We start from the raw sequence: 13,011 nt of genomic DNA on the forward strand, positions 1-13,011 counted from the left end.
AAAAGTTGTTATTTTGCAAAAGGGTGTTATCTTTTTTAGAATAGTGAATGAATAAAAAGTGACAGTAACAAAGTAAAAATTACAATTATTGGGAGTTTGCACAAATTAGAAGACTAATTGGAGTTCTTTTTTTTTTTTTAGTTTATTTATTTATTTTTGGCTGCATTGGGTCTTTGCTGCTGTGCACGGGCTTTCTCTAGTTGCAGTGAGCAGGGGCTAGTCTTCGTTGCGGTGTGTGGGCTTCTCTTGTTGCAGAGCACAGGCTCTAGGCACATGGGCTTCAGTAGTTGTGGCACATGGGCTCAGTAGTTGTGGGATGCAGGCTTTAGAGCACAGGCAGTAGTTGTGGCACATGGGCTTAGTTGCTCCGTGGCATGTGGGATCTTCCTGGACCAGGGCTCGAACCCGTGTCCCCTGCATTTGGCAGGCGGATTCTTAACCACTGTGCCACCAGGGAAGTCCTAATTGGAGTTCTTGATTTTATGTCAGAGCACTCTGTAAGCTGTTTAGTCTGAATTCTCACCTTTCAAGTGAATTGTCCTTAGGAAATAAACATATCGGTGACTCCATATCCTTATCAATACTTATTTTCCCTTCCTCCTTCCCTTCCTTCCTTCTTTCCATAGTTGTCCTAGTGGGTGTGAAATGGTAATCTCATTGTGGTTTTGATACATATTTCCTAATGACATTGAGTGTCTTTTTACATGCCTGTTGGTCATTTGTATATCTTCTTTAGAGAAATGTCTGTTTAGATCCTTTGCCTGTTTAAAAATTGTGTTGTTTATCTTTTTATTGTTGAGTTGTAAGAGTTCTTTATATATTCTGGATACAGGTCCTTATCAGATATGTGATTTGCAAATATTTTCTCTCACTCAGCTTTTCACTTTCTTGATGGTGTCCTTTGAAGCACAAAAGTTTTTTTCACTTTGATGAAATCCCATTTATCTATTTTTCTTTTGTTGCTGTGCTTTTGTTGTCATATGTGAGGAACTATTGCCTAATCTGAGGTCATGATGATTTACTCTTGTGTTTTTGTCTAAGAGTTTTATAGTTCTAGCTCTTAGATATAGGTATTTTATCCATTTTGAATTAATTTTGGGTATGGCATGAGATAGGCATCCAAATTTATATTATTGTTTGTGAATATGCAGTTGTCCCAGCAACATTTGTTGAAGAGGTACGAATTTTTCTTGGTACTTTTGTTGAAAATCAGTTGACATTGATATAAGTGTTTATTTCTGGATTTGGAATTCTAGTCCATTGATCTATATGTCTGTTTTTATGTCAGTACCACTGTGTGCTGTACACTGTATTATTGCAACTTTGTGGTAAGTTTTGAAATTGGGAAATGTGTCTTCCAACTTCATATTTTTCAAGACTTTTTTTTTTTTTTTTAATTTTCTGGCTGCACTGTGCGGCATGCAGGATCTTAGTTCCCCGACCAGGGATCAAACCCATGCCCCCTGCAGTGGAAGCATGGAGTCTTAACCACTGGGCTGCCAGGGAAGTCCCTTTTCAAGATTGTTTTGGTTGTTCTGGGTTCCTTGCATTTTCAACTGAGTTCTAGAATCAGTTGGTCATTTTGAGCAAAACAGCCAACAAGGATTTTGATGGAGGATATGTTGAATCTGTAGACCAATTTGGGGAGTATTGCTGTCTTAACAAATTAAATCTTCTGATTCATGAATATATCTTTCCATTTATTTAGGTCTTATTCAATTTCTTTCAACAGTGTTTTGTAACTTTCAGTGTGTCTTGGACATTTATTGTTAAATTTTTTCCCAAGTATTTTCTTTTTGATGCTGTTGTGAATGGAAGTGTTTTCTTAATTTTAGTTTTAGATGGTTCATTACTAGTGTGTAGAAATCCCATTGATTTGTATATGTTGACCCTGATTTATATACTGTGACCCTGTTTGTCCTGTTCTAGAAATTTTTAGTAGGTTGCTTGGAATTTTGTATATACAAGGTCATGTCATCTGCAAACAAAGATGGCTTTACTGCTTCCTTTTCAGCTGGAGGCCTTTAATTTTTTCCCCTTGCCTAATTGTCCTGGCTAGAATGTACAATGTATAATGGAAGTGGTGAGAGTGGAAATATTTGTTTGTTCCTACTATCAGAGGGAAAGCATTCAGTATTTTACCATTAAGTATGATGTTAGTTATAGGTTTTTTATAGATGCCCTGCTATGGTTTGAATGTTTGTACAATATCTCCCCAAAATTCATATGTTGAAATCCTAATGCCCAATGTGATGGTGTTTGGAGGTGGGGCCATTGAGGGGGGTGCTTAAGTCATGAGGGTGGAGCCCTCATGAACGGGATCAGTGCTCTTTTTATAAAAGAGACCTCACAGAGCTTCCTGGTGCCTTCTACCACGTGAGGACACTGTGAGGAGTCCGCAGTCTGCAGCCCAGAAGAGGGCCTTCACCAGAGCCTGACCATGTTGGCCAGCACCCTGATCTTGGACTTCGCAGCCTCCAGAACCGTGAGAAATAAAGGTTTGTTGTTTATAAGCTGCTGAGTCTGTGATATTTTGTTATAGTCTGAACAGACTAAGACATGCCCTTTTTCATGTTGAGGAAGTTCCCTTCTGTTCTTAATTTGTGGGAGGCTTTTTATGATGAATGTGTGTTGGATTTTGTCAAATGCTTTTTCTGCATTTATATCATGTAATTTGTATCCTTTATTAATATAATGTATTACATAAATTGATTTTTAGATTTTAAACCAACTTTGCATTCCTGGGATAAATCTCACTTGATTCTGATTTATGATCCCACTTATATGTTACTGGTTTCAGTTTGCTAGGATTTTATTGAGGATATCTATGTTTGTATTCAGAAGAGAAAATAACTTGCTGTTTTCTTATGTTGTCTTTGTCTGGCTTTGGAATCAGGCTAATAATAGCCTTGTAGAATGAGGTGAAAAGTGTTGTCTCTTCCTTTGTTTTCTGGAAGAGTTTTTGAAGGATTGGTATTAATTCTTGTTTAAATGTTTGATAAAATTCACCAGTGAATCCATCTGGTCATTCATTGGTGGTGTGTGTGTGTGTGTGTGTGTGTATGTGTGTGTGTTTCTGTGAAGCTTTCCAGTTAGAAATTCAGATTTTTCCTTGTTATAAGTCTGTTGAGATTTTCTTTTTTTTTTTTTTATGAGTCTGTTTTGGTAGCTTTTGTTTTTCTAGGAATTTGTATATTTTATTTATCTAATTTGTTGCCATATATTTGTTCATAGTATTCTATTATACTGTTTAAAATTTCTGTAATATTGTTAGTGATGACCCGTCTTTCATTCCTCATTTTAGTAATTTGAGTGTTTTCTTTCTTTCTTTCTTTTTTTGTTCAGTCTACCTAGATATTTGTAAATTTTGTTGATCTTTTCAAAGAACCAACTTGTGGTTTCATCAATATTCTCTGTAGGTTTTCTATATTCTATTTCATTTATTTTCACTATAATCTTATTTTCTATTTCTTCTCTTTGTTTTGGACATAGTTTGTGCTTCTTTTTCTAATTTCTTAAGGTACATGATTAGGTTATTGATTTGAGATGTCTTCTTTTCTAGTATAGGTGTTTAGTTTTAAATTTTATTCTAAGCACTGCGTTAGCTGCACCTCATAAATTTTGGTATGTTGTGATTTTCTTTTCATTCAGCTCAAAAGTATTTTCTAATTTCTGGTATGATTGATTCACTTCTTTTGAAAGTGTGAATTGTTTAATTTCTATGTATTTTTAAATTTCAAAGATTTTCTTCTTTTATTGAGGTATAATTGACATATAACATTATATTAGTTTCAGATATACAACATAATGATTCTATACTTGTATATACTATGAAATGATCACCACAGTAAGTATAGGTAACATCCATCACTCACATAGTTACAGATTTTTTTGTGTGTGATGACAACTTTTAAGATTTACTTTCTTAACAACTTCCAAATATACAATACAGCATTATTAACCATAGTCCCCATGCTGTACATTATATCCTCATGACTTAGTTTTGTTGTTGTTAATTTTTAATTGAATTCCACTGTGGTCTGAGAACGTTTTGTATGATTTCACTTCTTGTAAATTTATTGAGGTTTATTTGTGGTCTGGCATATGGTCTTTCTTGGAGAATGTTCCATGTGTTTGAGAAGAATGTGCATTCTGTTCCTGTTTGTTAGAGTGGTCTGTGGATACATTGGTTGATGGTGTTATTCAAGCCTTCTGTATCCTTGCTGATTTTGTGTCTAGTTGTTCTATCAAGACTGGGGTTTTAAGTGTTGAACTATTACTGTTGAATTGTTAATTTCTCCTTTCTGTTAGTTTTTGCTTAATGAGCCTTGTGGTCCTGTTATTAAGTAGATGTGTATTTATAGTCAGTATATATTACTGATGAATTAACCCTTTTGTCAATGAAATGTCCCTCATTGTTTCTACAGACTTTTTCTTTTTTTGCTTTAAAGTCTATTTTGTCTAATACTGATAGAGCCATTCCACCTGTCTTAAGGTTGCTGTTTGCATGGTATACTTGTTTCCATCCTTTTACTTTGAACCTGTTTATTTCTTTGAGTCCAAAGTGTGTCTCTGGTTGAGAGCATATAGTTGGATCTTATCTTAGTCTGTTTAGAGTGTTATAACAAAATACCATAAGACTAGGTGGCTTATAAACAAAAAACGTTTATTTTTCAAAAGTGTTATAATTCCTGGGAAGCCCAGGATCATAGCACTCCCAGATTCAGTATCTGGTGAGGGCTTCCTGGTTCTTAGATGGTCATCTTTTTACTGTATCCTCAAAGGGTGGAACGGGTACTCTCTTGAACCTTTTTTATGAGCACTAATCCCATTCATGAGGGCTCTACCCTCATGACCCAGTCACCTCCCAAAGGCCCCACCTCCTACTGCCATCACTTTGGGGGTTAGGATTTCAAAATATGAATTTTGAGGGGAAACAAGCATTCAGAACACAGAAGGTCTTGTGTTGTTTTTTTTTTTTTAATCTACTCTCACAATCTCGACCTTTGACTAGATTATTTAATCCATTCACATTTCATGTGAATCAAGGTGTGCTCAAGGCTGTGCTTCCTTTGAAGGCATTAAGGAATAATCTGTTCCATGTCTCTCTCCTCTCTTGTTCATGCATTCAGTCCTCCATATTTACATGTTTTCCCTGTATGTCTTCATGTTGTCTTCCTTCTGTGTATGTCTGTTTCTGCCAGTTTTATAAGGATACCAGTCACAAGGTACAGGCATACCTTGTTTTATTGTGCTTCACGTTATTGCGCTTTGGAGATACTGCATTTTTTACAAATTGAATGTTGCAGGCAACCCTGCATTTAGCAAGTCTGTCGGTAGCATTTTTCCAGAAACATTTGCTCACTTTGTGTCTCTGTGTCACAGTTTGGTAATTCTCCCAATATATCAAACTTTTTCATTATTATTATATTTGTTATGGTGATCTGTGATCAGTAATTTTTTAAATTCAAGTATAGTTGATTTACAATACTGTGTTTCAGTTATACAGCAAAATGATTCAGTTGTATATTTTTTCAGATTTTATTCCATTATAGGTTATTACAAGACACTGAATATAATTTCCTGTGCTATACAGTAAATCCTTCTTGCTTATCTATTTTATGTATAGTAGTATATACCGGTTAATCACATTTTCTTAATTTGTCCCTCGCCACCTCTCCCTCGCGTTTGGTAACCATAAATTGGTTTTCTATGTCTGTGAGTCTGTTTCTGTTTTTTTTTTTAAACATCTTTATTGGAGTATAATTGCTTTATAATGTTATGTTAGTTTCTGCTGTGTAACAAAGTGAATCAGCTATATGTATACATATATCCCCATATCCCCTCACTTTTGCGTCTCCTTCCCACCCTCCCTATCCCACCCCTCTAGGTGGTCACAAAGCACCGAACTGATCTCCCTGTGCTATGCGGCTGCTTCCCCTAACTATTTTACATTTGGTAGTGTATATATGTCATTGCTACTCTGTCACTTCGTCCCAGCTTACCCTTCCCTCTCCCCATGTCCTCAAGTCCATTCTCTGTGTCTGAGTCTTTACTCCTGTCCTGCTCCTTGGTTCATCAGAACCATTTTTTTTTTTTTTTTTTTTAGATTCCATATATATGTGTTAGCATATGGTATTTGTTTATCTCTTTCTGACTTCACTCTGTATAACAGTCTCTAGGTCCATCCACCTCACCACAAATAGCTCAATTTCGTTTCCTTTTATGGCTGAATAATGTTCCATTGTATATTTGTGCCACATCTTCTTTATCCATTCATCTCTCGAAGGACACTTAGGTTGCTTCCATGTCCTGGCTATTGTAAATAGTGCTGCAATGAACATTGTGGTACATGACTCTTTCTGAATTATGGCTTTCTCAGGGTATATGCCCAGTAGTGGGATTGCTGGGTCATATGGTAGTTCTATTTTTAGTTTTTTTAAGGAACCTCCATACTGTTCTCCATAGTGGCTGTATCAATTTACATTCCCTCCAACAGTGTAGGAGGGTTCCCTTTTCTCCACACCCTCTCCAGCATTTATTGTTTGTAGATTTTTTGATGATAGCCGTTCTGACCCGTGTGAGGTGATACCTCATTGTAGGTTTGATTTGCATTTCTTTAATGATTAGTGATGTTGAGCATCCTTTCATGTGTTTGTTGGCGATCTGTATATCTTCTTTGGAGAAATGTCTGTTTAGGTCTTCTGCCCATTTTTGGATTGGGTTGTTTGTTTTTTTGATATTGAGCTTCATGAGCTGCTTGTATATTTTAGGGATTAATCCTTTGTCAGTTGCTTCGTTTGCAAATATTTTCTCCCATTCTGAGGATTTTCTTTTCGTCTTGTTTATGGTTTCCTTTGCTGTGCAAAAAGCTTTTAAGTTTCATTAGGTCCCATTTGTATATTTTTGTTTTTATTTCCATTTTTCTAGGAGGTGAGTCCAAAAGGATCTTGCTATGATTTATGTCATAGAGTGTTCTGCCTATGTTTTCCTCTAAGAGTTTTATAGTTCCTGGCCTTACATTTAGGTGTTTAATCCATTTTGAGTTTATTTTTGTGTATGGTGTTATGGAGTTTTCTAATTTCATTCTTTTACATGTAACCATCCAGTTTTCCAAGCACCACTTACTGAAGAGGCTGTCTTTTCTCCATTGTATATTCGTGCCTCCTTTATCAAAGATAAGGTGACCATATGTGCATGGGTTTATCTCTGGGCTTTCTATCCTGTTCCATTGATCTGTATTTCTGTTTTTGTGCCAGTATCATACTGTTTTGATTACTGTAGGTTTGTAATATAGTCTGAAGTCAGGGAGCCTGATTCCTCCAGCTCTGTTTTTGTTTCTCAAGATTGGTTTTGCTATTTGTGGTCTTCTATGTTTCCATACAAATTTAAACTTTTTTTTGTTTTAGTTCTGTGAAAAATTAATACTACTATTAATAAAGCTGCTGTGAATATTCATGTACAAGCGCCTGTGTGGACATGTTTTTATTCCTTTTGGTTAAATACCTAGGAGATGGGTTGCTGGGTCATTGAAAGTACATTTTCAACTTTGTTAAGCAACTGCCAAATGTTTTCCGAAAGTAATTGTGCCACTTTACATTCCCATCAGCAGTGCAGAAGAGTTTTACTTCTTCCACCCTCCTGCCAGCACTTGTATGGTCAATCTCTGTCATCATCCCTTTTAATGTATGTGTAGTGATATCTTATTGTGGTTTTAATTGCATTTCCTTGATGAATGATGATGTTGAGCATCTTTTCATGTGCTTATTGTTCTTTTGTATCTTCTCTAAAGTGTCTGTTGAAATATTTTGCTGTCTTCCCCCCTTTTTTGAAAAGACAAACTTTTTTTAAAGACTGGAAAGATGAGGTTAATGATATTGAGTGCCTTTTTATGTGCATATTGGCTATTCATATGTCTTTCTTGTGAAGTGTTCAAATATACTTAAATATATAGAAATTTAAAAAATTTTACCTTTAATTTGGAGGGAAAAGATTGCTGACTTCTGCCTTAGGATATTATTAGTCAATCAGATTGCAATAAAGCAAATTTATGAACATGAAATAAGTATTTTCACAGAGAATCCAAATTGTCTTTTTCACTTAGAGCCAACTATTAGAATTACCAGTAAAATCACCAATGGTGATTCTTATTTGGTTTGGGTGAATAGAAAAATGGCATTTTCCAACATTGGATATTTTCATATTTAAAATCATTAAAATTATCACTGGGGTATTTTCCCAAATAATTTAGCAAATTACTAATAGTCAGTAGTTTTCTCAGATGAAAAGTATACCTTATATATCCTTAAGATTTTAGAAGTATTTTCATTTGATCATTTAGAATTTTAAGTTGTACAGTTGTAAAACCTATAAAAGAGTAGTCCTGAATGTAAAAAATAATTTTTTTTCACTAACCAATAGATAGTTTTTGGCTAGGTAAAGATGTTTACCATTCTTTACAAAATTAATTGGTTCACATTTCTCTTTATATAAATAGTATAGTACTTGCTTAGTATAGAAAATAGAAATAAAGACAAGTAGAAAGAAAAAAACACAGCCAGTCACTCTTAAAATTTAAAGTAGAAGATTTTAGGAGACTAATAAGTAACATTCCATTAAGTGGCTTTATCATTGTTTACTTAACCATTCTGCTATTGCTGGGAATTTTTATGTTTTTAATTTAAAAAATTTTTTTATTTTTGGCTGTGTCGGGTCTTTGTTGCGGCACATGGGATCTTTGTTGCGGCACATGGGATCTTTGTTGCGGCATGTGGGATCTTTGTTGCAGCATGTGGGATCTTTCATTGGCGGTGCACAGGCTTCTCTCTAGTTGTGGTGCATGTGCGTTGTAGCATGTGGGTTTTTTTTCCCTCTCTCTAGTTGAGGTGCATGGGCTCAGTAGTTGCAGTGCAAGGGCTTAGTTGCCACGCAGAATGTGGGATCTTAGTTCCCTGACCAGGGATTGAACCTGCGTCTTTTGAATTGGAAGGAGGATTGTTTACCAGTGGACCACCAGGGAAGTCCCTATTGCTGGGAATTTAAATTTGCTTTTATTTTGTTGCTTTTATAAATAATACTGTGATGAATATCTTCATGCATAACTTTTTTTCCCTGTTTCATATTTTTTTGGTACAGGATTCCAGGCGGGATTATTTTGTTAAGAGTATAACAAACACGCAAGATGTTGTTAACGTTTTCCCACGTTTGCCTTCTCTCAGTCTCTTTTCATACATGTATGTAAGTGCATATAACATATGCACATTCACGTACACATTTTTTTCCCCAGAACCATTTGAAAGTAAGTCACAGAAATCAGGCACTTCACCTCTGAGTACTTTAGCCTGCACTTCTTAAGAACAAGAAAATTCTTTTACATGATAACCACAATACATTATGAAGAAAATTTAAATAATTTCATATTATCATGTAATATAAAGTCTAGAATCAGAATTCTCTAAATGTCCCCCAAAATGTCTTTTGTTAAAAAAAATCTAGGGTCAAATTGAGGCTCATGCATTTTATTTTTTGGTTATTATGTCTCATTAGTCTCTTAATCTTAGAATAACCCCTGCCTCCCACTGACCCCCCTAAACCATGACATTGACTTTTTTGAAGAGTTCAGGCCAGTTGTCTTGTAGAATGTCCTACATTCTAGATTTTTATAATTGGGTTTGTCCTCATGATTAGGTTCATGTTACATTTTTGGCAAAAGTACTTCATAGCTGATGTTATTTGCTTATTGCATCATATCAGGGGATACGTAATGTCTGCTTGTCCCACTGTTGGCGGCCTTACATTTGATCACTTGGTTAAGGTGGTAGCTACCAGATTTTTAGTTATAAAGGTGCCTTTTTCCTTCGTAATTAATAATCACTTGTGAACCTAATTATCTTTTTGCATTGTGCTGACACCAAGGTGGCTGAGCAGTGATGGGAAAAAAAAATCACAAAACACAGTATGTTTATGCCATTATAAATTTGTGGTTATTAACCCTACTGGATTCTGCAACTTCAAGATAATCATACTGTGTTTCTCTAGTCAGCTTGTGTTCCCCCTCTCCACAGTGATGATTTGAAGCCTTTTCTCTCCTCAAGCCTATGTTCTTTCACCTTTTGTATCACTTTGAAAAAATGATCTTGGTTTCTGGAAGAAGGAAAAGGGGTTCTTCTCCCACCATAAACCAGCACAGTGGAGCAGTTAAGAGTGCTGGCAACAGAGTTGAGAGTGTGTGGCTCTGGATCCCGCTCTCACTACTCACCCATTTTACTATGGACTTAGTTATTAATCATTCTATTCTTGGTCTTCTCAGTTGCAGAAGAATAATTACCATTGTACTTCACAGAGTAGTTGTGAGGATTAAGTGAAGTAAATCATTGTAGAGGTCTTAACATGCTTCCTGGTATACGGTGCATGTTCAGTAAATATTAGCTCTTTTTATGCTACTTCTTAAGAAACTTAATTATAAAGTTAATTATCCTGTCTCCTGTATCTTCAACCTCTCCTACTCTGTTGACGTCTTCCCATAAGCACTGAAACTTACACAGATATTTTCTATGTTAAGCTAACTAACCAACCAATAACTAACTAAGAAGACCTTTCTTGCATCTCACATTTATCTTCAGCTCTTGTCCTATATCCCCCTTTCGTAGCTGTTTGTCAACTGCCTACATTTGCTGTGTCTGTGTCCCTTTTCTTCTTTCCCATTTCTGCTCCCACCATTCCACTAAACTATACCTAAGTCACCATATCCTCTCTAAATTCATTATTACCCTTTTGTCTTGGTGTTTTCTTTATTCTTCATAAAAGATCAAAGTCATCTTTTAAAAATACAGCTCTTGTCTCATGATTCTCATGTTAAAACTAGGGGATTGATATTGTTGTTGACATTAAAGTTTCAAATCCTCAACATAGTCCACAGGGTCCTGCCTAACTGCCCATCCTTATCTTATACAAATTTCCTCTTCACTCTAAGCACTTGAGCCAGGTAAGTCCTTTAATTTCCTTAAAGAAGCTTTACTCATGTCTGAGTATTTACATTTTGTCCTCCTTTTTGAACCACTCTCCATTTTCCACTTGTTTCCTTTGGACAGTTTCAGCGTAAATGTCATATTCTCAGTAAAACCTTCCCTAATCTCGTTCAGAAGAAATGCAGCACCTGTGTTTCCTGTTCATATTGCTCATCATAGTTGTAATTAAATAACTGATTGGGTAATTCTTTGGAATGTAAGCTCCATGAAGACAGGAACTGTAACTCTTTTGTTTGTTGCTGAATCTCCAGATTCTACTAGTACAGTTGTTTTGTTAGAAGGTATTTGGTATTTGTTGAACGAAGAATGAATTATTATTCATTCATAGAAATGTCACTCATCTCTTTATTATTTAATGATAATTTTAAAATCTATAAACTTAAAGTGTTTGGAGTTTCAGTGAGTTCTATAGAGGTTCCTCTGAAGACTTGTATCCCGCTTCTTCCAGATGATCTGAAGATACAGCCCCAAGTGGCTGCGGCAAACAAGTGATTTCTTTGAGCTCTGTTTTATATTAAAAATACACGAACACTTTGCTTTCTGTTTCTTAATATTCTTAACATTTGTTAAACAAACAGTGCCTAAAATTGGTACTGGGGAATAGAATAGATACTCTTCTGATCACACATTTCCAATTCTTCCAGGCATTCCTCATATGACATTGTCTCACATCTACTTGGTAGCCTGTTCACAGTCCTGCAGAAACTATATTTCATGGTTCTAGAACTGAACACAGTTCTTCAAGTATTATCAGCATATAGATGTGTTGAATGAGTAATGGGCAAAATGTAGCGAGGCAGAGCTGGAAGTGCTTAGATTTATCAGTTTTACTTTTGAAATTGGTGTAGGAACAGTAAGTGTTTTAAGTTGACATATTTTTAGAAATAAGGTAAAATTAAATGTATCTTAAGACTATGTAGGGTTAAGATTGTAGATGTTGTACTGTTACCCTTAGTTTTAATTATGTTTTCCGAATCAAATACTAAAACAAGAATACATTTTTAGTGCAGAAAGCAGTTGCCTATGTGATGTGATGTGCAGATGTGTGTTGTTGTTCCAGTTACAGTGTGAGCAGGAACAGATTGGTTACCAGCAATCCAACAGCTGTACGTGTGTGTGAGACCACAGATGTAGTATACTAGATAGAATTCTGAAGAAAGACCCAATTTAAGTGAAATGTGCTTTAGTTTTTCATGTATATTTGAGAATGACTAGGCATATTTTTTACTTATGATATTTACTACTCTGGTTAATTTCTTGAAGAACTGAATTTAGAATTCCTGGAGGTTTTCATTTGTTATAATTTGTGATGAATTCATGTATTATATAATGTTTAGTACTGTATGCATTAATTATTTATGTGTGTAACAGGCAACTCAAAGTTGTGTTGACGAATGTCCTATGGACGGATTTAGGACGAAAATTCAGAAAGACCCTACCTAAAAATGATGCTAATTTATATGATGCCAACAAGGTGCAATCAGACTCATTGCCTTCGACATCTGTTGACAGCCTAGAGACATGTCAAAAATTAGAACCTCCTCACCAAAGCCTTAATTTATCTGAAAGGTATGTTGTTCAGTATTGATTTTGTTCAACTTACCGTATTTGAAATAATTTAAGTCCAATAGTCTTAAAAATAAGATTGTTGGAAATGATCTTTAAGAAAATCTGCATATACAGGTGTGACCCCCTCAAATCTTAAAGTTGACAGTCTTAATTTACAAAGTTAATGATTCTACATTTCATTAAATAGATTGACATAGAATTATTTTTAAAAACAAGTATTCTTAGTGCATTTAGCTTAATAATTTGATTCACATGTACAGATTTTTAGAGATTCACATATGATATAAAATGAAGAACTAGATATATATAGATGGGTAAGGACCTAGATTAAATATTTTTTGAAAGGTATGTTAAAGATGCAGAAAATAAAACAGGTATGTATATCTGTCTATCTGTAGATCTTTTTAATTTTCTG

The 13,011-nt window shown here is 35.1% G+C and overlaps 1 protein-coding gene across 6 annotated transcripts in view; it reads left to right on the plus strand.

Moving 5' to 3' along the window:
- The window catches only part of SENP7 (SUMO specific peptidase 7), a 153,660-nt gene that overhangs the window by 59,041 nt on the left and 81,608 nt on the right, over positions 1-13,011 (plus strand). For 5 of the 6 annotated variants that reach the window (XM_036851222.1, XM_036851223.1, XM_036851225.1 and 2 more), the window contains one exon: positions 12,399-12,596. The exons of the other annotated variant lie outside the window; for it this stretch is intronic. In XM_036851222.1, coding sequence (XP_036707117.1) covers positions 12,399-12,596 — 198 coding nt within the window. The remainder of the gene's footprint in view (positions 1-12,398; positions 12,597-13,011) is intronic. 6 annotated transcript variants of the gene reach the window in all.

The sequence above is a fragment of the Balaenoptera musculus genome, chromosome 4 (genome assembly GCF_009873245.2).
Source record: "Balaenoptera musculus isolate JJ_BM4_2016_0621 chromosome 4, mBalMus1.pri.v3, whole genome shotgun sequence".
Taxonomy (NCBI): Eukaryota; Metazoa; Chordata; class Mammalia; order Artiodactyla; family Balaenopteridae; genus Balaenoptera; species Balaenoptera musculus.